The 20,943-nt window shown below is 38.6% G+C and overlaps 1 protein-coding gene across 5 annotated transcripts in view; it reads right to left on the minus strand.

Annotated features, from left to right (window-relative positions):
* TP53BP1 (tumor protein p53 binding protein 1) overlaps positions 1-19,894 on the minus strand; it is a 68,206-nt gene extending 48,312 nt beyond the window's left edge. For 4 of the 5 annotated variants that reach the window (XM_043490081.1, XM_043490080.1, XM_043490082.1 and 1 more), the window contains exons 1-11: positions 19,772-19,894; positions 19,015-19,199; positions 18,727-18,820; positions 18,413-18,497; positions 10,626-10,756; positions 9,862-10,020; positions 9,419-9,518; positions 7,730-7,893; positions 6,091-6,220; positions 5,288-5,382; positions 2,542-2,747 (exon numbers count right to left, since the gene is read on the minus strand). In XM_043490081.1, coding sequence (XP_043346016.1) covers positions 2,542-2,747; positions 5,288-5,382; positions 6,091-6,220; positions 7,730-7,893; positions 9,419-9,518; positions 9,862-10,020; positions 10,626-10,756; positions 18,413-18,497; positions 18,727-18,820; positions 19,015-19,199; positions 19,772-19,778 — 1,356 coding nt within the window. In that variant the 5' untranslated portion in view covers positions 19,779-19,894. The remainder of the gene's footprint in view (positions 1-2,541; positions 2,748-5,287; positions 5,383-6,090; positions 6,221-7,729; positions 7,894-9,418; positions 9,519-9,861; positions 10,021-10,625; positions 10,757-18,412; positions 18,498-18,726; positions 18,821-19,014; positions 19,200-19,771) is intronic. The other variant, XM_043490083.1, reaches the window with a different exon arrangement.
* Between the last annotated feature and the right edge of the window lie 1,049 nt (positions 19,895-20,943).

Raw genomic sequence — 20,943 nt, forward strand, 5'->3', positions numbered from 1 at the left:
CAATCCAAATGTCCATCATCTGATAAATGGATGAATAAAATGTGGTATGTACACACATAGTTATTATTCAAAATAAAAAGGAATAAAGTTCTAATACATACCACAACACGCATGAACTGTGAAAATATTACACCAAAGAAACCAATCACAAATTGTGTAATTCCACTTACTGTATATGAAATACCCAGAACAGGCAAAGTCAGAGACACAAAGTAGATTAGTGATTGGCTAGGGCTAGGAGTAGGGGAAAGGAAATGACGGTTAATAAGCATGGGGTCTTTTGATTGGAAGGGCTGTGTGTGATGAAAATGTTCTAAAATTAGATTGTCTGCCATATGACCCAGCAATCCCACTCCTGGGCATACACACTGAGGAAACCAGATCTGAAAGAGACACGTGCACCCCAATGTTCATCACAGCACTGTTTATAATAGCCAGGACATGGAAGCAACCTAGATGCCCATCAGCAGATGAATGGATAAGCAAGCTGTGGTACATATACACAATGGAATATTACTCAGCCATTAAAAAGAACTCATTTGAATCAGTTCTAATGAGATGGATAAAACTGGAGTCCATTATACAGAGTGAAGCCAGAAAGATAAACACCAATACAGCATACTAATGCATATATATGGAATTTAGAAAGATGGTAACGATAACCCTATATGCAAGACAGAAAGAGACACAGACGTACAGAACAGACTTTTGGACTCTATGGGAGAAGGTGAGGGTGGGATGATCTGAGAGAACAGCATCGAAACATGTATATTATCAAGGGTGAAACAGATCGCCAGTCCAGGTTGGATGCATGAGACAAGTGCTCGGGATGGTGCACTGGGATGACCCAGAGGGATGGGATGGAGAGGGAGGTGGGAGTGGGGATCAGGATGGGGAACACATATAAATCCATGGCTGATTCATGTCAATGTATGGCAAAAACCACTACAATATTGTAAAGTAATTAGCCTCCAACTAATAAAAATAATTGGGGAAAAACAAATAAATAAATAAAACTAAAGGACTATATGAAAAAATAAAATAAAATTAGATTGTCATGAATAACTGCACAGTTTATACTAAAAATCACCCAACCGTACACTTTAAAAGGCTGAACAATATGGTGCGTGAGTTAAATCTCAATAAAGTGAGGACTTTTTAATTAAAAAAAAAAACCAGTTGAGGAAATCATCCAGAAAGTTAAAACAAAAGGAGAGAGATGGGAAGTAGGGCATAAAATAATAAAAATAAAACTACAAGACTATTCTAGGAGTTTGAATACCCAAACAATAAGTATTCCATTAAAAAAAAAAAAAAACAAAGGGGAAGAAATTAAATAATTAAACGTCCCTGAAATGAACAACTTGACTTTCTAGATTGAGAGAACTAACGAATACAAAATAAAAACAGACTTATGTCAAGGATCTGGAAGTTTTAGAACACTGGGGATAAAAGGGAAAATGCTACAAGATTCCAGTAAGGAAAAATAACAGCTCACATATTAAAGATCAAAATCAAACTGGACAGGGACTTGCCCGGTGGTTGAGTGGTTAAGAATCCTCCTTGCAATGCAGGGGATTCGGGTTCAATCCCTGGCTGGAGAACCAAGATTCCATATGCTGTAGGGCAACTAAACCCATATGCCACCATATAGATCCCATGTGCGACTAAGACCCAATGCAGCCAAATCAATAAATAAATACTAAAAACAAAAATCAAACTGGCCACACTTCTCAACAGCAACAATGGAACTTTGAAGATGGTGAAGCAATGCTTTCAAAAAGTTTAAAGGAAAACTATTTCCAACATAAAATTCTATACTCTTACAAACTATGAATCAAGTATGAGAGTAGAAAGTCTGCTACTAAAGAATGTCCTCCACCAAAATGAGGGCATAAATCAAGCACGAAGACATGGAGCCCAAGAGGAATCCAACACAAAGACAGGTAAGGACAATCTCCAAAGACAATGAAAGGGAGGTGACAATTCTGCACCGGGAATAGAAGGCAATAGCACAGATTAGAAACCAGGAGGCTCCCAAAAGTGGTTTCTTCAAAAACAAGTTTGAGGCCCTTGAACATCTTGAAAAGAAATTTTCATTAATAACAGTTGGTAGAAAGCCTAGGGTTGATTTAGTGAGAAGTTTGTGGCATTAAGCTAGAATAATGATTAATGCTGCCTTTTAATTTCAAAGTAACATTTCAAGAAGTTTAAAGACATACTAGAAAACTTAAACATAAAACGTACATCAGATATCAGGTGACTCTGGAAATGTTCTAAAACTAGATTATCATGACAGGTGCACAAGTCTATTGCTACTGCTGCTGTTCAGTTGCTCAGCCGCGTCTGACTCTGCAACCCCATGGACTGCAGCATGCCAGGCTTCCCTGTCCTTCACCACCTCCCACAAGTCTATAAATTTACTAAAATATCACTAAACCACACACAAAATGGGTGGGTTTTATGGACTGTAAATTATACCTCAATACAGTTGCTTAAAAAAAGACGTCAGGAGGAAAAAACTTATTCTACAACACTCACATGAGAAAACTCAGGCTGGGACGGAATAGGAAGTGAACCCGGAGTGAAGACTGGTGTGCTCTGAGATACTGGTGTTGAGGCTTGTGGTGATATAGTGGGCTCAGGGGGGACAGGGGGGTTTTCCATCTCTGCTGGCTCATCACCTTGGAGTTTCTTCTGAAAAGACTCTCCTCCTTCAGATAACACTGACATATCCATTGGCTCATCTGGTTTAAAATAGTGAAAACAAATTGAGAAAGAAGCATTCATCAGTACTATTCATGTTCCAATACCTAGTAATTATATTCAGATATTTTCATTCCTAAAAAAAAAAAAACAAAACAGTGACTTGATTTTTAGAAAAACTGATAGGTTAATAGAAGATTGAGTCCTAGAAATCTAGCAATACTTTATTCCCCCAGGGGAGGGAAGTCCACACTCCTTAAATAGCCTTAAATTAAAACAGGGTTCATCTAGGGACACCCATCCGTCTATCAGATAGCAAATTAACTTGGTTCCTCTGAGCCCCTTTCCTGATTATAGTTCAGTTTTCATACTTTGCTCAGGAACACCCAGATTAATGGCATCTAATTTAACCACGGGCCTTGAAAGGCAGTGAATTTGCTCACCACTCTAAGTACACATCTAGAGAGGTATGAACTCATTTTATTTGTATTAACAACTGTTAGGTGCAGAGGTGGATGCTAGGACAAATAGAGGAGGGGGAAAAAAATCTATCAATGTCAGTCAGTAACGATTTATTAAAGAACTAAATACAGGACACTAATCCTGGGACAAACTGCTCAGGAGGGAAACATACAAACAAAACACAAAATACTGCTTTCCCATAGTACTCTATCCACCTATAGGCTAACAGGACCTTCCTGAGTCAGCCTAGCTGGCTAGGTATTTGATTCATCAACCCTTTTCCCCCTATCTTACAACTTGAAGCCCCAAACAGGCTTCCCTTTAGACCACTCTCACATACTACCTACACCATTTAGTGTTTCCCTATAATCAGGCTCCCAGCTCCCCCCACCTCAATGCCTATCTATGCCTGCTGCTTTGCTTGATGTCACATGCACACTCCAATCGAGACAGGTTCGGGAACTGGTGCTGCAGCCCGTTATTACACTGCCACAGCTGTGTTAAGTAATTTCATTATATCTTTTGATCTTCATCACCATGACAAAGCACTTATTAAGGACTGTTCTAAGCGCTACATAAAAAAAGGCTTTAGGTTAATATTCTTAGACATTAAAAAAAAATACAAAAAGCATACACAGTCCCACAGTTATGCACATATTGAGCAAATACATTAAATCTAAAATATAATTGACAAGGGAGAATACAATATGTTACATGAAAAAAAAAAAAAAGAACACAGAATCATATACATAACATGATCCCAAATCTGTAAACATACTTCTTTATATTCATGCATAGAAAAACTCTGAAAGGAAATAAGAATATCCAAATACTAATTACATGTGGGTTGTGGTATCACAGGTGATTTTTGTTTTCTTCTCATTACTTTCCCATATGCTTTCCAAACTTTCTACTCTAAGTACTATGTTTACAGTCAGTGAGAAAGCATTTTTAATATATTTTTTACATATCTTCAGTGTTCACACTACAGATAGAAAAAAATAAGATCAAGGATAAACCAAATTTAATTTGAATTAACAGTATTTTTTGCATCAACAGAATGGATTCACTTTTATTTTTCACTGAAAGTATCTAATCCTGTTATGCTTAGAATGATATTAGTCCACTTGGATACACCTACATTGATTTCAAGAGAAAATAACCAGACACAAACTCTGTGACAGAAGAAAAGTCTAAGATTAAATTTTGTCACAGGTAAATTAAAACCCATTAACACAGGCTTTGGTGGTAGGTGCCCAAGTTCAAATCCTGACTCTATGACTTAGCTGTGAAATCTCTGTGCCTCCATTTTCTTATCTGTAAAATGGGGATAAAAGTAACACCTACTTCTCAGAACTGTTGTGAGGAATTAAAAAAAAAAAACATACACACAAAGAGAAGCACCTAGAACTGAAGAGAAACACAAAGAACAGTGCCTGACATAAACTAAGCATTCAATAAATATTGGCTATTGTACCATTATTGCTATGTGAAAGAAGGAAAAGGAAAAAAATCATGGAATTCACTGGAAAAGGCTTTGTATAGGAGGAGGAATTTGAAATATCTTGAGTGACTAGAACAGGGCAAAAGAGGTTTAGATAATAACATAGGTAAAAAAGAAATCTCTCCTGTGAATAAAGTAATATAAAATCACTAGGTCCTCAAAGGAGGAAGGGAATGAAGTCAAAATTTCTACCACCTGCCCCTAACCACTCTGGCTAAAACTGCTTCGATAATAGCAAAACAGCCTGTAAAGAACAAAAGAACCAATGTTTGGTTCCCTCTGACTAGGAACATGTTACCATGTTGTTGGAAACCATTAGGCCAATAGTAATAAAATTCTTCATTATATTAATTCATTTGAGTTCAACTTTAACAATTTTCCCATAAGGGTCGTTTCAAAAATTGTCAATACAGAACTCAGAAAAATCAGTGCGAGAAGAGCAAAGAACTGAGGAGAGCACTTCACACTAGACCACAACGCTGAAGGTTAGACTTGAGTCCTAGTAAACAGTTCAGCTCTCAGTATTCTAACGTAGAAAGAAACAATACACTCTGCATGGCAGAAGAGGTACTCCACTTCTAATCTGAGATCAACAGACAGATGAAGAGAGCTCACCTTTTCTCCCTTCTTGCTCTGTGGGACTGCTAGGAACGATAAAGGGGGTGGATCGGAAAGCATCAGGGGAAGGAGCAACAAGATCTGAGGAATTCCTTTATGTAAAGAGAGAATCACAGGTTATTTCACCACAGCCACAGTTTTCCATTCGTTTTCTACTTCTCAATAACAAAAATATCTAAGTCATTCAGACAATACTTAATAGTATTTCTCTCAAACAGCTGAGATTGGTAGAAGAGCCATGAGTAATACTTCAATAACTATTTCTCATACCAGACATATCCAAAATGAGAATTAAAAAAAAGATTATGGGAAAAGCAATATAATTACAAAAGAAAGTAACTGATAGGATACAAGGACATTATGACTGAAAAGCACGATGAGAAAGTGCTAAAAAAAAAAAACCATTCAACTGCAGATGTGAGACAAATATTCACTCCTGCACACAGATAAAGAAATCCAATTATTATCAACTCTAGCATAACCCCTTCTGCACCCCTATGCCATTAAATGGGAAGAACTGTTAGTCAAATGGAGCAGCAAGCAGCTTATTTTAGACATGTAAGAGTCTCTAAATAACTGGGCAATTTCTTCGCTGGTGAAACCTTTGGGCTCCAAATGGGAAAGCAGATCCACCTGCCTTCAATAATTCCACTAAGTTCTTATTCCCCCAAATTCTTAAGCCTAGAGTTTACTTCTTTGCTTCAAAAGACTTCTGAATTACCAATTTTAGTTCTATCAACCTTAGCCTTAAGGCCATAAGGCACATGTTTTCCTGAAAGGGCTATTTTCGGCTTACTCACGTGGAAAGACTCTCCTGAACAAGGGATCTCTGACCAGAGAGCTGCAGGAGGTGCAAAGTGGTAGCAGGTGTGGCGGCCAGAGAACACCCACCTTCCTCCCTCAAAGGAGTAGAGCAACCATCAGAAGCCACTGAGAAAAAAAAAAATTCCAGTTGCATTTACTTCTCATATTGACATTACTGAACTGTCAAAAAACAAAAAAACTCAGTACTACAAAAAGAGTAATATTCTTATATCCACCCATGTGGATGGGTGGCTGCCACGAAGGCAACAACTATTTTCTAATTGCAGTCCAATTAACGAATGCAAAGAATCTGCCTGCAATGCAGACCAGCGTTCAATCCCTGAGTGGGGAAGATTCCCCTGGAGATGGGAATGGCTACCAATTCCCGTATTCTTGCCTGGAGAATTCCATGGACAGAGGAGTCTGGTGGGCTACAGTCCGTGGGGTCACAGAGTCAGACACAACTGAGCAACTAACAAAACAGAATGCCATTCTAACACAAATCTTGAGTAACCATTAAACACTCCCCTCCCTAATAAATTATGAATTTCTTTAAAAAAGAATTGACAAAAAGAACTCCTTAGTCCTTTCCATAATGATTGAAGCTTGGAGAAGAAAAGCCAGAATCCTTAAACCTCTCCTTGGCTGCTCTTTCTTGTGATGTTTCTATTGCAGTAAGCGAGTCTTTTATTTCAAGTTCTACCTAAGGTGAAGTAAAGTTCATGCCATGATGCAGATGAGAGAAATCAAAACAATATGCATGACACCTGATAATATGAAAGCAGCAATTTTCATGATTAGAACCTGGGCTCCTCAAAGAAGAGAAAAATACTAATGCATAAGTAAAAGGATATATGAGCAGCTATTAGTGATTTATACTATGAAGAGTCTCCTGTGGGTCCCTTCTCCTTAGCAATGAACTGAGTATCTGATATTTTTTTTAATTGCAAAAAGAAAGAAATTTCTTAAACACAACCTTGTAACTTTAGTGAGAGACCAGAAAAGGCTTCATGGTGACCCTCTGTATGTCCTACACACATTCACAACATAGTAAAGGAATATAACCTTCTCTTCTTCCCTACTTACTACCAATACATCATAATTTGCTGATTATGACTAAAGCTTTTTGGCCCTATGAGCTTGCACAACAGGGCACTGGTGGGGGTTAACAAAATCTGAAACAAATATCATTCTAGTCTTCTGAAAGTATTATGTTCTTTCTGCTAGATCATAACTTCCTATTTGTCATATATGAACTAATAAACAGATGAATAAGTAGACTGTTACCCAGGTGAATATAAAAATCTTCACTTAATTATCATATTATTTAACATTTGAAGATTTATGATAACAGAAATAGCTACTCAGTCCATAACATTAAATCTGCTACATTATTAGTTATTATTATTCAATATCTCCATTTCCAAAAGAGAAAGTCATGCTAAAATGTTAAATAGCAATCATTTACAAAAAGCCCTTCTCATTAATCAGCTAGAAATATACTTTCCTTCTGTATCACAAACAAGTCTGCATACCTACAAAGTGCCTTCTAACTTAAAACAGTAGCCTCAGAACAGAAACAAAAGTTCAGACATTCAGAAAAGAAGAGCTACGGCAACTAATTATTCTTTTTACCTGTTTTATTGCTCTGATCAAACAAGTCTTCCTGAGTTGACAAAACCTCAGGCTCCGGGGACTTCTGAACCTGCATCCCCCCTTCTGGAAGTTCTTGAGCAGACGTCTGTTCTTTTGCTTCCATAGCAGCAGACACTTTGGGACTAGAAGGCATGTCCTCTGACCTAGGAAATTTCATATCACAAGAAAGAATTACTATGTTCATAGGCTTTCATCTTTGAAATAAGAAGCTTTTCCTGTTCTGTGTTTTCCTTTATTAATTTCAAAACCTTCAAAAACTATTTGTTAAAAGTGAAATAAGCTACTCTTGATAATGAGATAAAGCTCTCAGCCTCTTTCAAAGTGTGTCTCAGTCTCTCACACAGCAAAATCTCTTTCTCCATGCTGCTCACTGCAGTGCTGCATGCTGTCCAAGATTTCTGAACAGTGGTTTATGGATTTTTGCTACACATGTTGTTATCTAGATGTGCATGAAGGTGTGTGATCGAGGCCACAACAATGCCAGAAGGAACAACGACCTTCCACAGAAAGGGCTTGGATGTAAATTATCCTCTGCATCAGCCACACACATTATCTTCTGCTCCCCTTTTTTTCTTTTTTAAATAATTTGTTAAGTTGTGCCAGGTCTTTGTTGTGTCATGAAGGATCTTTAGCTGCAGCATGTAGGATCTAGTTCCCTGACCAGTGATCGAACCCAGGCCCCTTGCACTCGGAGCATGGAGTCTTAGCCACTGGACCATCAAGGAAGTTACTGCTGACCTTTTTGATTTGATCTACTCAACCTAAGGCCCAAATCAAAACTCTCACTACAAATACTACTTACACATGTAAGACACTCACTGCTGGCTCCTTTCCAGAGACTTATAAGGTTTACCTACTCTGCCATTCCCCAGAGTAAACAGGATAGCAAAATCAGCTAAAGAACAATTTCCTAAAGAAGAGTGGAAAAAGTCAGCTGCAGTTTAGCTGGGTGTTTTGCATTAGAAAGCTGACCTCTCTTCATATTCAACTTTGTTCAATATTGTATTTCCCACTGTTTCTAACTGAAGGAAGAAACAACAGAATACTAAATCTTTATTCATTCCCTCCTCCAAAACAGAAACACCCCCCTCGTCCTCTGCCATATCTAAACTTGAACTACTGACCAAAGATGACGCTGTTTGGGATACAGCATCACCACAGGCAGAACAGAGACCAACTGGTCACTCCTACCAAGTTAAGAGACTAAAGGACATGCGGAAAGAATACTTCCCTATTTATCTACACCATAAACTACCAGATGCAGGATACCTGAGGACACAGAGCAATCTGGGTACTGCTCAGGTATAAAAGCAGTGCACTTCCAAATACAATATTCCTGTGACTCCTACACCAAAGAAGCTAGAAAGACATCCCACAGAGAATGGTGCCTCCGCAGACAAAGAACAGTGAGGAGTAGCAACCAAGAAGTCAGGGGTCATCCTCACAATTACAACAGCAATAAACTGGATTTTTAATATGCCTAAAGATAAGGACATAATAAAAATTCATAAACAATAAATGTTTCTACTGAACCGACAATATGCCCAGGGAAAGGGGGGGAAAAAAGAAAATCAAGAATTTCTAAAAATGTTTCCACCTGGCCAAGTGAAATAAGTACAACCCGATAGCAAACACCCAAAAACACTTTCTAGGAACAAGTTGGTTTACCTTGCAGGTGGTGAATTTTGCTCTTCAACCACAGGGACATCCTTGCTAGGCTGTTCTGCCATGGGGATATCTTCATTAGACTGTTCTTCATGCTTAATTGCTTCAAGTTTTAAAAGAAGATAGGAAGGAGATATTTAATTTTTCAAAATACTAGAAGTAGTCCCAAATGCTTTTCAAAGGGCAAAGATTTTAAAGAAAGAAATTCAAACTGAAAATATACACAGGTGTATCATTCCAAAAAGGAAAACAGCCTTTACCCACTTACCAAAAAACCTTAATATGCAAGCTATCAACTGACATGTATTTGCCAGAAAACTCTGCAACTTTACTATACTTAGATTACCTTAACTTAGATAGCCATAAACTACACCAAGGAAAACACAACTAGCATGGGAGGAAAATACTTATAAGTAATTCTAAATACCAGAACACACATTACATACCAATATTAGCACCCACATCAGACAGCCGAGTATATCCAGAATTGGTGGTTACTGACTGTAGAGGCTCTCTGTCTATTTCATATGGCACAGTTTGTTCTTCAATGTCCTGGCTCTGGGAGAGTTCCAGAACCCCAAAGCCCAACTGTGATGAGGCAGGATCTAGGAAGAAAAGCCCAAGAAATCAGGAATCATCCCATACTATGCGCTATGCAAGGTGCAACCCTTCAGCAAAAGAAGGCCATACTAAGTCCTTCACATCAAAGCCCTGCCCCACCTCTGCAAGATTTTTCAAAATAAAACTAAGACGAAAAGCACTGAAAGCAAAGGGGGGAAAAATGCATAACGAAGCAAAAAACTGTGTACTATAAAACCTTACAAACACCTAATAAAGGCAGACTATGTCTACTTTCTAAAGAAATACATAAGCGCCACACACGCATGCACGCACGCACACACGCACACACAGCAGTGTAGTTCAGACTGCAATTCCACCCTACAAGGCATACATCTCCCAAACACCTGAAAAACAAATGAATACAAAAGAAGTAGAAGTCAATATGCAGAAAGGAGGCCAAACAATGAGCTAAAAATTCCTGAACAACAAATTAGGTGGAATATCTTAGACTACTAGCAAATTTCCTAATGACTATACTTAATTTAATGATGAGACATCTACAGCCTGATAAGGAGAAATTGAGGCGTTTGCAATGTTCATGTTAAAGGGACTAGACCACTCTATTATCCTGAAAAAGGCATAAAGCTACCTTCAGCACTAAGGGAGTGTGTGGTATCATCTGGAATATCTTCTTCCTTTTCCTCTTTCTCCTTCTCTTCCACCTCTTCTTCCTTCTTTTCACTTACAGGAGGAGCAGATTCCACTGACATTTCCAAAACACTACACAGCAAAAAGACAAATCATGTATTCCCCCATAGGATGGGATACCCTGCTCAAAGAACTCAATTTTTCTGTGACTCCCCACACATAATACCACTTTTTAAGTAAATGTGAGAAAACCTCACCCCATTACTGCTTCTTTCCACAGAAAGCACCTAAAAGGTTAACAACTCAAAACACTGTACAGAATTAATACAAACATGAGTCAGAAGGAGGAAACAAACATAATACATTTCTATCTTTCTCTGAAAAAGACATGAGCAGGGACAGAAAAATCTCACACTCAAGAGAATTACTGACAAAAGAAGATGCGCATTAGATGTGCAGAGAAGGGGCTCAAAAATACAGCTATTAAACAGAACACAATTAACAAAGGCATTTTTGCAAAAATTCTTAGAACACATAACATAGACCCACACAGTGTTTGAGAAAAAAATTCAGGTTAACATCACAGGTCAAAAAACGATAAACAAAATTATAAGACATAAGCAATTAGGAAAAAATATCTGCAACAATATAACAAAAAAATCATCTTCATAAAATACAAGGAATTTATAAGAAGCCTAAGATATAAATGCACAACAAAAGAGACAACTCACAAAAAAAACAGAAATACAAGTATCTTTAAATGTGTAAGAAATCAGAGAAACCATTAGTTGCCAATGAAATTAGAAAAAAAAAACACCGTAAATATTGTCCTACTATTCAGTGCTGTTGAGGTAAGATTAGCATTATCACATACTCTTCATGACAGTATAAACTAATTGAACCTTTCTGGAGAACAACTAGAAAATATGTATCAAGAGCTCTAAAAAATTTTCATACCTAGTAATTTCAATTATAAGAAATAGCTTAAAATATGAAAAGATCCCTATACAAACTTTCAAAGTTCACTGTGACTAATAACCCACTGTAAGCCCAACAGTAGGTAAATAACTAATTTCATAATCCATAAAATGGAACTTATGCAGCTGTTAAATATGTTCAAAACAACCAAATACAATGTGTAAATTGTATATCTGGACGAGATACTAGACAAAATAGATATATATAATCCAAACAAAACAAAAAATTTATGTATATAAAATAAACACATCTTTGAGACAATTGGGAAAATATGAATACAAACTATATTATCAGGTATTATGGAATCAATATTAGGTGTGCTAAGAGTATTATGATTATACAGGATAACGTATCTTCCTTAGGGGCTGAATTCTAAAGTATTTGAGGGGAACTATGATTTCTGCAACTTAGCTTCAAATGATCCAGCCCCCCAAAACAGTATATTTTATACACACACAGAAAAAATTGCATAACTTTTACAACAAAAATCATGGGGCAAATGTTAGTAAGAGCTTTAATTGTCAGGGAAAATTAACTGCTCGTGTTGATAAGCAAAAAGGTCAAGAAACAGACAAACTTTTACCTTCCACATCTCAACTATGTAAATCAAGTGCACAAAAAAAAAAGAGAGAGAAAATAAGCCAAAATATTTACAGGAGTTAGCCTCTGGGTGGCAGAATTATAGATGACATTTTTTGTTTCCTTTTAACTTTCTATCCATTTAACATTTCACATAAATACCATTAAATGTAAGTTTAATAAGCATAAAAGAGATGAAAACATGGATTTGCAAAGTTGGGAACCATGATTCAAAGAAGAGAAGGACTGAGTAAAGACTTTCACAAAATAAAATAATAGAACATTACGTACAACTGGGAGGACCAGATACAAGACCCTGGGAAATACAGGGAAAGAAAGTCAAGAGCATGTATGACAAAAAAGTAGAAGAGCAAAAAAAGACAACACTAATCACACACCCTGGATCTTCAGCCTCTTGTGGTGGTTTTCTTCACGTCCCTAACCTCTAAATGCTGCTGGGCACAATGAGTCCTTGAACCTCTTCTTCACCTACACTCATCCCTTTAGTGATCTTATCCATACTCATGGCCTTAAATACCATCCATATGCTTATGGCTCTGCAACTTTTAATCTCCAGCTTAGACCTTCCTCCTGAGCTCTAGACTTTCACATCAACTGCCTCCAACTGGCAATTGAAAGGCAGCTCAACTTCAACAAGCCTGTAATTGACCTTCCCGTTCGATCTTCTCCAACTCAATCAACAGCAACTCCATTCTTCCAGTTCCCAAACCTAAAATGTGGAACCACCATTACCTCCTTCATTTCCCTCATACTTAATATCCAATCTGACTTTGAATCCTAATTTCAAAAACCCAGAAGCTCACACTTCTCATCTACTTCTACACTGATCCAGCCACTGTCACATTTCACCTAAATATTTCAAGAGTCTCCTAGTTGGTCTTTCTCCCTCTGCCCTTGCTCTCCCTTCAGATTTTATTTTTAAATTTAACTTGAATAGTTTCTTTAACTTTTATTTTTCCCAGCTTTATCCAGGTATTAGTCTATTCTTGATCCAGTGGCCAGAGTGATGCTGTTCAAATCTAAGTAAAAGCATGTCATTCCTCTGCTCAAAACTATTAAACACCTTCCTATCTCACTAAAAGTAACAGCTAAATGCCTCACAATGATCCATAAGGCCTTATATATTCTGGTTCCCCCTTTACTTCTCTGACCTCTTTTCCCACTCCTCTCCAGCACGCCAAGGCAGCCACACTAACCTCCTTGTCATTTCTCAAATATTCCAGCACACTCTTCCCTCAGGGCCTTTGCATTTGCTGTTCTCTATATGCAGATTACATTTAACCAAATAACAGCAGAGATCACTTACTCTAGATTTTTAGTCAAATGTCACATCAGGGAAGCATCCCTTAAGTCACCTTGTCTAAACTTGCAACTCTATTGATGTTTCCCATCCAATTCTCCACTTTTATTTTTCTCTGCGGCCCTATCAGAGTGTGAGACACTATAGATTTTTACATATCTATCAGATAACTGCTATATCCCATAAAACAATATAAGCTACATTAAGGTCTAAAGTTTCTTATCTCTTCTGATCACTCTGTATCTCCAAAACTCCAAAGTGCTTGGCATATAGGAAATACGCAGTGAATATTTATAGAATGATTAGGTGAATCAGAGCAGATCTGAAATAAATCAGATTTTGTCCACTATCCAAAACTGGCAGAAAAAGAAAACAAATGTTTAAATATACCATTTAGAAATATAAATCTAGCCAATAAAAAAACTAACATAATTATTATCAAAAGTTAGGAGTGTGCTGGGATTTCCCTGGTGGTCCAATGGTTAGGAATCTGCCTCCCAATGCATAGGGTACAGGTTCAATCCTCATCAAGGAACTAAGATTCCATATGCCACAACTACAGAGCCCACGCCAGAAGGAAGGCCCTACGCAGCCATAAATAAATAAACATATCTATTTTTAAATTAGAAAAGTGTTGTTGTGAGTTAAACCTCATCTTTCATTATAGAACTCAAATGTCTTAATTTGATTAAACAAGAAATGGCAATATTGTAGTGTTACTTAGTTTTACAACAATATTAAAAGCTAAAAAGATAACCTCCAGAGAAGTAAAAACACAGACACTTAAAAAGGGTTATCTCTTTGGTAAAAAGGATTACCTCTTTGGTAAAAAGGATTACCTCTGTGAAAGGGAGCCAACAGTGGGAATGGACTCTTTAATTTTCATTATAAGTTATTTTTAAAATAATCTATGCATTTATATTTCTCTGTTAAAAGCATTTAATAGACTTTACCAAAATTAAAAACATGCTCCATGAAAAAAAAACGTCTTAAGAGAATGAAAAGACAAGCCAAAGAGAAAATATTTGCAAACCACATATCCTACAAAGAACTAGTAAACAGAATATAAGAATTCTCAAAACACAATAAAATAAAACCCAATTACAAAATAGGCAAAAGATATGAACAGACACTTCCTTGAAGAGAATGTACAGATGCAAAGAAGCATGTGAAAAGATGTTCAACATCATTAGCCACTAAGGAAATGCAAATTAAAACCACAATGAGGGCTTCCCTGGTGGCTCAGTGGTAAAGAATCTACCTGCCAATGCAGGACACACAGGTCCAATCCCTTATCCAGGAAGATCCCACAGCCTCGGAGCAATGAAGGCCCTGCGCCACAACTACGGAGCCTGTGCTCTAGAGCTCTGGAACCACAACTACTGAAGCCTGCGCGCCTAGAGTCCGGGCTCTGCAACAAGAGAAGCCACTCTGCAATGAGAAGCCCACTCACCGCAATCAGAGAAAAGCCTGCACAGCCACAAAGACCCAGCACAGCCAAAATAAGTAAATAAATAAAGTTATTTAAAAAAAAAAACACACACACAATGAGATATCACCACACACTATCAGAATGGCTAAAATAAAAGAGCAACAACACTTATCAGAATGGCTAAGAGTAACACCACCAAATGCTGGTGAGAATGGACAGAAATTGGATGTCTCATACACTGCCAGTGGGACTGTAAAATGATACAACCACTCTAGAAAACAGATCAGCATTTTCTTGAAGAAAAAAAAAAAACCCAACTAAACATGCAACTACCATGTGACCTAGCAACTGTCCCCCTGGCCATTTATCCTAGAGATATGAAGACTTATAAAAACCTGTAGGCAAACGTTCATAGCAGCTTTATTTATGCTAGCCAAAAACCAGAATCAACCCAGATTTCCTTCAACAGGTAAATGGTTAAACAAACTGTGGTACATCCATACCATGGAACACTCCTCAGCAATAAAACAAACCGCTGATACACACAACAACTCAGATAGATCTCTAGTATACACAGTTTGAAAAAATCCAACCTTTGAAGATTATATACTATATGATCTTATTTACATAAGATTTTAAGTGACAAAACTTTACCAATGGAGGATGGTCTTTTATTTTTTTTGGCTGCTCCTTGCAGTATGTAGGATCTCAGTTTCCCGACCAGGGATCAAACTTGTAGACCGAGGATTGAAAGCAGAGTTTTAACCACTGGACCACCAGGGAAGTCCCGAGGATGGTCCTAATTAACGGTTACCAGGGGTTCAAGTGCAGGTGAAGGGGATGGATGTGGTTGTAAAAGGGCAACACTAGAGCTCCCTGTGGTGTTGGAACTGTTAGCATCTTGGTCACAGTGGTGGATAAACCTACACAGACAATTGAGCAGTATAAAAATTATACACACCTGAGTACAAGTAGAACTAGAGAACTCTGAATAATTTCATTGAATTTTAGCAATGCTGATATTCTGATTGTGAAATTATACTACAGTTCTGCAAAATGTTACCATTGGGGAAAACTGGGAAAAGTATACAAAAAAATCTATGTGCTACTTCTTAAAAAAGCATGTGAACCTTTAATCATCCCGGGACTTCTCTGGTGGTCCAACGGCTATGACTTCACACTCCCAATGCAGCAGACCCAGGTCCAATCCTTGGTCAGGGAACTGGATCCCACAAGCTGCAACTCAGAGTTTGCACATCACAACTAAAGATCCCGCACACTACCACAAAGATAGAAGATCCTGCGTGCTGCAGCCCTGACGCAACCAAGACCCAGTGTGTCCAAATAATAAAAATAAATATTCATCATCTCAATTTTTTAAGCGTTTAACAGAAATAAAAATATCTTTGGCATCATATTTTACAATGCTTCATGTTTAGAACCAAAGGCTTACATCAGCAAGACAACAGATAAAGAGAGGAAGATCTTTTGGAATTTTATGTTGTATAAAACTCACAAGCAACTTTTCAAAATGTCTGCTACAACGAATAAAGACAACATAAAAAGATCAGTACACATGTGTTTTCTAGAGCTTTCATTCTTTTGGAATCAACCCCACATTCTTTGCAGTTTCGTGGCCTTTTCACATGCTATTCTGTCTGGAAAGTTCCTCCTCCCACATGCCACACTTCTCCCCAGCCCTTCAACTATGCCTAACAAATCTGTATTTATAATTTAAGTCTTCTTCTCAAAAAGATTTCCCTTATCCCCCAGATTAGGTCATATATCCTATTTTTTCCCTCTTTACAATGATCACAATTTTCACTGATTAACTATTTATGTAATTATTCAACATATCTCTCCTATTAAAGTGTAAGCTCCATGATGGCAGAGATGATTTAAAACACCCGCCACAGTGCCTGCGCGTTTACTGAATGCAAGTTTTTTTTTTTTTAAAGAAAAAGCATCATGTTCATGCAAAAAGGGAAAAGTAGTAGCATGAGAATTCTCAAAACAGTACTATCCATTTATAACAATGGGTACGCACGCATTCTGTCCTCAGTGGTTCAAACCCGGGTCCTGAGCCCAAAAACATAGGTAAGTCTGGCACGTGGATCCTAAAGAGGTATCAGAAAAACTTAAACGCCTACAAAAAGTAAAGAAAGGTAACACAGATGATTTAAGTGGTTGGGTTTAAGAACAAAAGCACAAGTCCTAGGAAAACGAAAAAAAGAACAACTGGCCTCAGTGTCCAGGCACAACAGTGACTTACAGGCACTATGACAGCCCACAGCACTCATGTCCCATCTAAGCAGAGATTGGCTGCTACTCACAGCTCCAGCCAACTGTTGCCAATAATACAGCAGTTGCATTACTTCTGAACTAGTAATCCCAGAAACTGGAAATTGAAGTTCCATGTGAAATTTCCCTATTTTTAAATTCTATTAATTAATTCAAATATATTTTAACCACCATGTATGGGCCAACTAGAACCCACCTGCAGGCCAAAGTAACTCCACCAATTTGCGGATTGTTCTAAAGTATCCAATTAATGATTCGAGAGAAAAATTTTAAGTGCAAACACAGAGTATTAAATAGAACACACACACACAAAAGTATTTATTTTTGAGATAAAAATCATGGTCTTTCACCCCAAACTAACATTCTCCTAACAACCTCCCTTTTCTATTCCACCACTCACTCTAAAACTCGAGCATTCTTCTTTGATCTTTGAAGAACTTGAGCGCTGAATAATCGTAAAAAAAGAGAGGCACTTGAATTACAAGGACTCAAAACCCAGGTCTGCCACTTACTAGCAATATATTCTAGGGTAAGGTTTTTAACTTCTTGCTCATCACTACCCACCTCCCCAACTAAGTAACATAATGACTAAAGTGCTTGGGTTTAAGAACAAAAGCAGTAAGTAACAGAAGTAATGTAATGCGTTCATTATACAGCTGCTTTAAGGATGAAATTAAATGGCAGTATATCAAACATCCGATCCAGTGTCTAACGAGAATAAATTCACAAATGGGCAATGTTAAACATTTACAAGAGACAAAGTAAAAAGTGAATACTGTTAAGGGTATGAATTAAACATTCTGGGTCTAAAACTGGTGAAGATTCTTTGGTTGGTAGGTAGAAACCATGCCTAACTTTTGATAATATATCCTAATATTTTTTTATTATTTTTCCTATTAAATAAGTCGTATCCAAGCTAAGAATGAGGAATTCTTATTTTGTTTCACATGCACAAGACAGATCACAATTTGAACAACATGGGTATAAAAAAGTTGCTACCTTCACAAAAAGAGATTCCAGCTTAAATACCAATAAAATGCTAGTTAAAACAATCCTCAAGTCTAATTTCCTGCTCCACAAAAATAAATCCTTTTATCCTTAGGGCAAGACAACAGGCACGGATAAAAGAACTGATCCATTAATACATTTAAATAAATTTCTCCGAACACTAATATACCTGCTTTTCCTATTTGGCTGAGGTAACTGTTCAATGACCTGACTGATGGAACCATGTGTCTCCAAATGAGAAGAATCCATAGAGTCTGAAAAAAATAACTGGATATTAGCACAAAAGGCATTTACCACCAAACTTTAACACAAATTCAGGAATGTGTACAATACCAATCTAATCAGCTGTATTAGAAAACCAACCTTTTGAGTACCTACTACACACCAGATATTGTGCTAGACTTCCTTACATACTTCACCACAATCACATAATACTGAAATCTACCCAACTCCAATAGGAGCACCCTTGCAAAGCAATCTCACCTGCAGCTTTGTTTTCTTTCAGATGCTCATTGAAGCCACTTTTACTGTCTCCTTGTTCTTCTTCAGCTGTTTGTTCAGTATTGGACTCAACATTCTAAAAAATATACACACAATAAGATAATCCAAAATGAGATATATATTTTTGTGAAAATATAGATTTCATTTTCCAACCAACTTTACCCAAAAAGATAGTGATCTCCTAAGTACCTACATTTGCAGACTGGTCTAGATTAGGGGTGGGGTGGGGTGGGAATCTACTCAATCATTTCCAAGCAACCTATCACTCACCAACACAGGGTTCTCGTTGTGCGTCTGAAGATTAGGAAGGTGTCGAGTTAGCACACTGAAGTGAGAACCAGAATCATCTTCTAGAACCTGGCTTTCAGGTTGAGAATCTTCAATTATCAGGCAAGGAGTGTCTTGCTGAGAGAAATCTGAATCCAACTGACTTCCAGTAGGGTCCATCTGCTCCCCTGGAATGGAATAACAAAAGATCAGTTCCTGTAACCTACTAGCCTTCCTCACGCAGTCTGAGCTTAAAATAATGAGGCAGTTAAGTACGAGACCTGGAAAGGGGGACGAGTGTAGGACTCTTCCTATTATAACATTGTACACAAGCACTTTTCTGTCATACCTGCCACGGCCCGATTTCCTCCTGCTTACAATCAGCCTGCCTACCCTTCTCTCCCCTTCCATCACCTTCGCGTAGACACCCTTTCCCCTCCTTCCTAACCTCTACTCTCCCCGCCCCTTTTTTCCATCCCCCACAACTCTCCCTACGTCCTTCAGGCGCCTCTACCGCTCCCCAAAAAAGCATCTTTGGAAAACCTCTGCTCGTCTGAACCCCCACAGCCGTTCACGCTTCCTCACGAGCACCCGGGTCTTCCTAGCGAGTGCTACCCCACCCCCTTCTTGGGGCCCTCCAACCCTTCCCCCGTCACCGCCGCCATGCTTGCCACCCCGCCCCCTCCGGTTTGCCACCCCTTCAGACGCGAAGCCCAAGCCTTCAGAGCAGACTACTCCCCCACTTTTCCCCACACGGTACCAGGCATCCCGGCGGGAGATCCCTCGCGCTCGTGCTAGAGGTCTCCGCACGCTCCCCAGGTCCCTCCAGCTCTATCCCCAGGTCGCCGCTGTAGCCACCGCCGCCACCGGCCGCGAACTCCCCCTTTCTCGTCGCGTCACGCAGTATCGGCTCGCTCATTCGCTGCTGCTGCCCGCCACTCAAGAAAGGCTGTGGGTAACTGGCGAATGAGTCGGAGTGCCCCGCCCCACGTAAGAAAAAGGAACACGGCGGCGTGTTTCCATGGCAGCCTGGACTTTGCAGGCCCTCCCTCTAGTATAGCTGGAGAATGACAGTATCCTTGAACCGAAGGGACCTTGAGAGGGCATGAAATATAGTCCCCTGCCGCTCCAGGACGGTTGTCTGTACCACTGCTCAGACATAAGAGAAAAGGCATTTTTTTTTTAATTGTTCATGCACCATAAAGCCCTACTCTCACCCTCTTCCGTGGAAAAGGAGGTTTCCTGGCTTTCTAATAAAAGGGCAAAGAAGATCCAGGATGGCTAGAATTTCAGAGCTGGTGAAACTGAGGAGAGAGAGAACTCTTTGGGGTTTGCCCGGTCAACCAGGATCCCCTTCTTGGGCCTCTACTTGAATTCAAGGGCACACATTAAATACGTCTCCGCCAGTTCTTTTTTAATTTTTTTTTTTTTTTTTTTTTCTATTTACCTTGTCTGAGGGCCCTGGTAAGCCATATTTTCCCCCATTGCCCTTTTCAGTCTGGAACGTAGTTCAAGCTTCACATTTGCTTATCGGTGACCTATCTTTTGTGGAATTGCAGCCTACAGAGACCATGGCCCCAGACATTTTTTGCACCTCCGTCTGAGATAATTGAGCACAGTAACTGTCGGTGGTGAAGAGAACAGCTGCTGCCCTTTAACTAAATGACCTCAAAGATCCCTCCAAGCCCTGAGAGTCTATTATCCTAATTATGGTGCCAGGGTCTTATAGAGGGTGTGGCAGCTGTGACTTGTATTACTGAAGGAGGTCCCATGAGGAATACATTGTTTGGGGAGGGTATTTTTGTTTTTAATTTAAGAGGTGGTTGGATCTGAGGTGGAATTCTAGCCAGAGCAGCTGTCAATAGGGAAAACACCTAGCACCCTGCCAAGCATATACATAGTAGGTTTTCAATAGGAAGTCGTTTTCTCTGT

Source organism: Cervus canadensis, chromosome 17, assembly GCF_019320065.1.
Source record: "Cervus canadensis isolate Bull #8, Minnesota chromosome 17, ASM1932006v1, whole genome shotgun sequence".
NCBI classification, from domain to species: domain Eukaryota; kingdom Metazoa; phylum Chordata; class Mammalia; order Artiodactyla; family Cervidae; genus Cervus; species Cervus canadensis.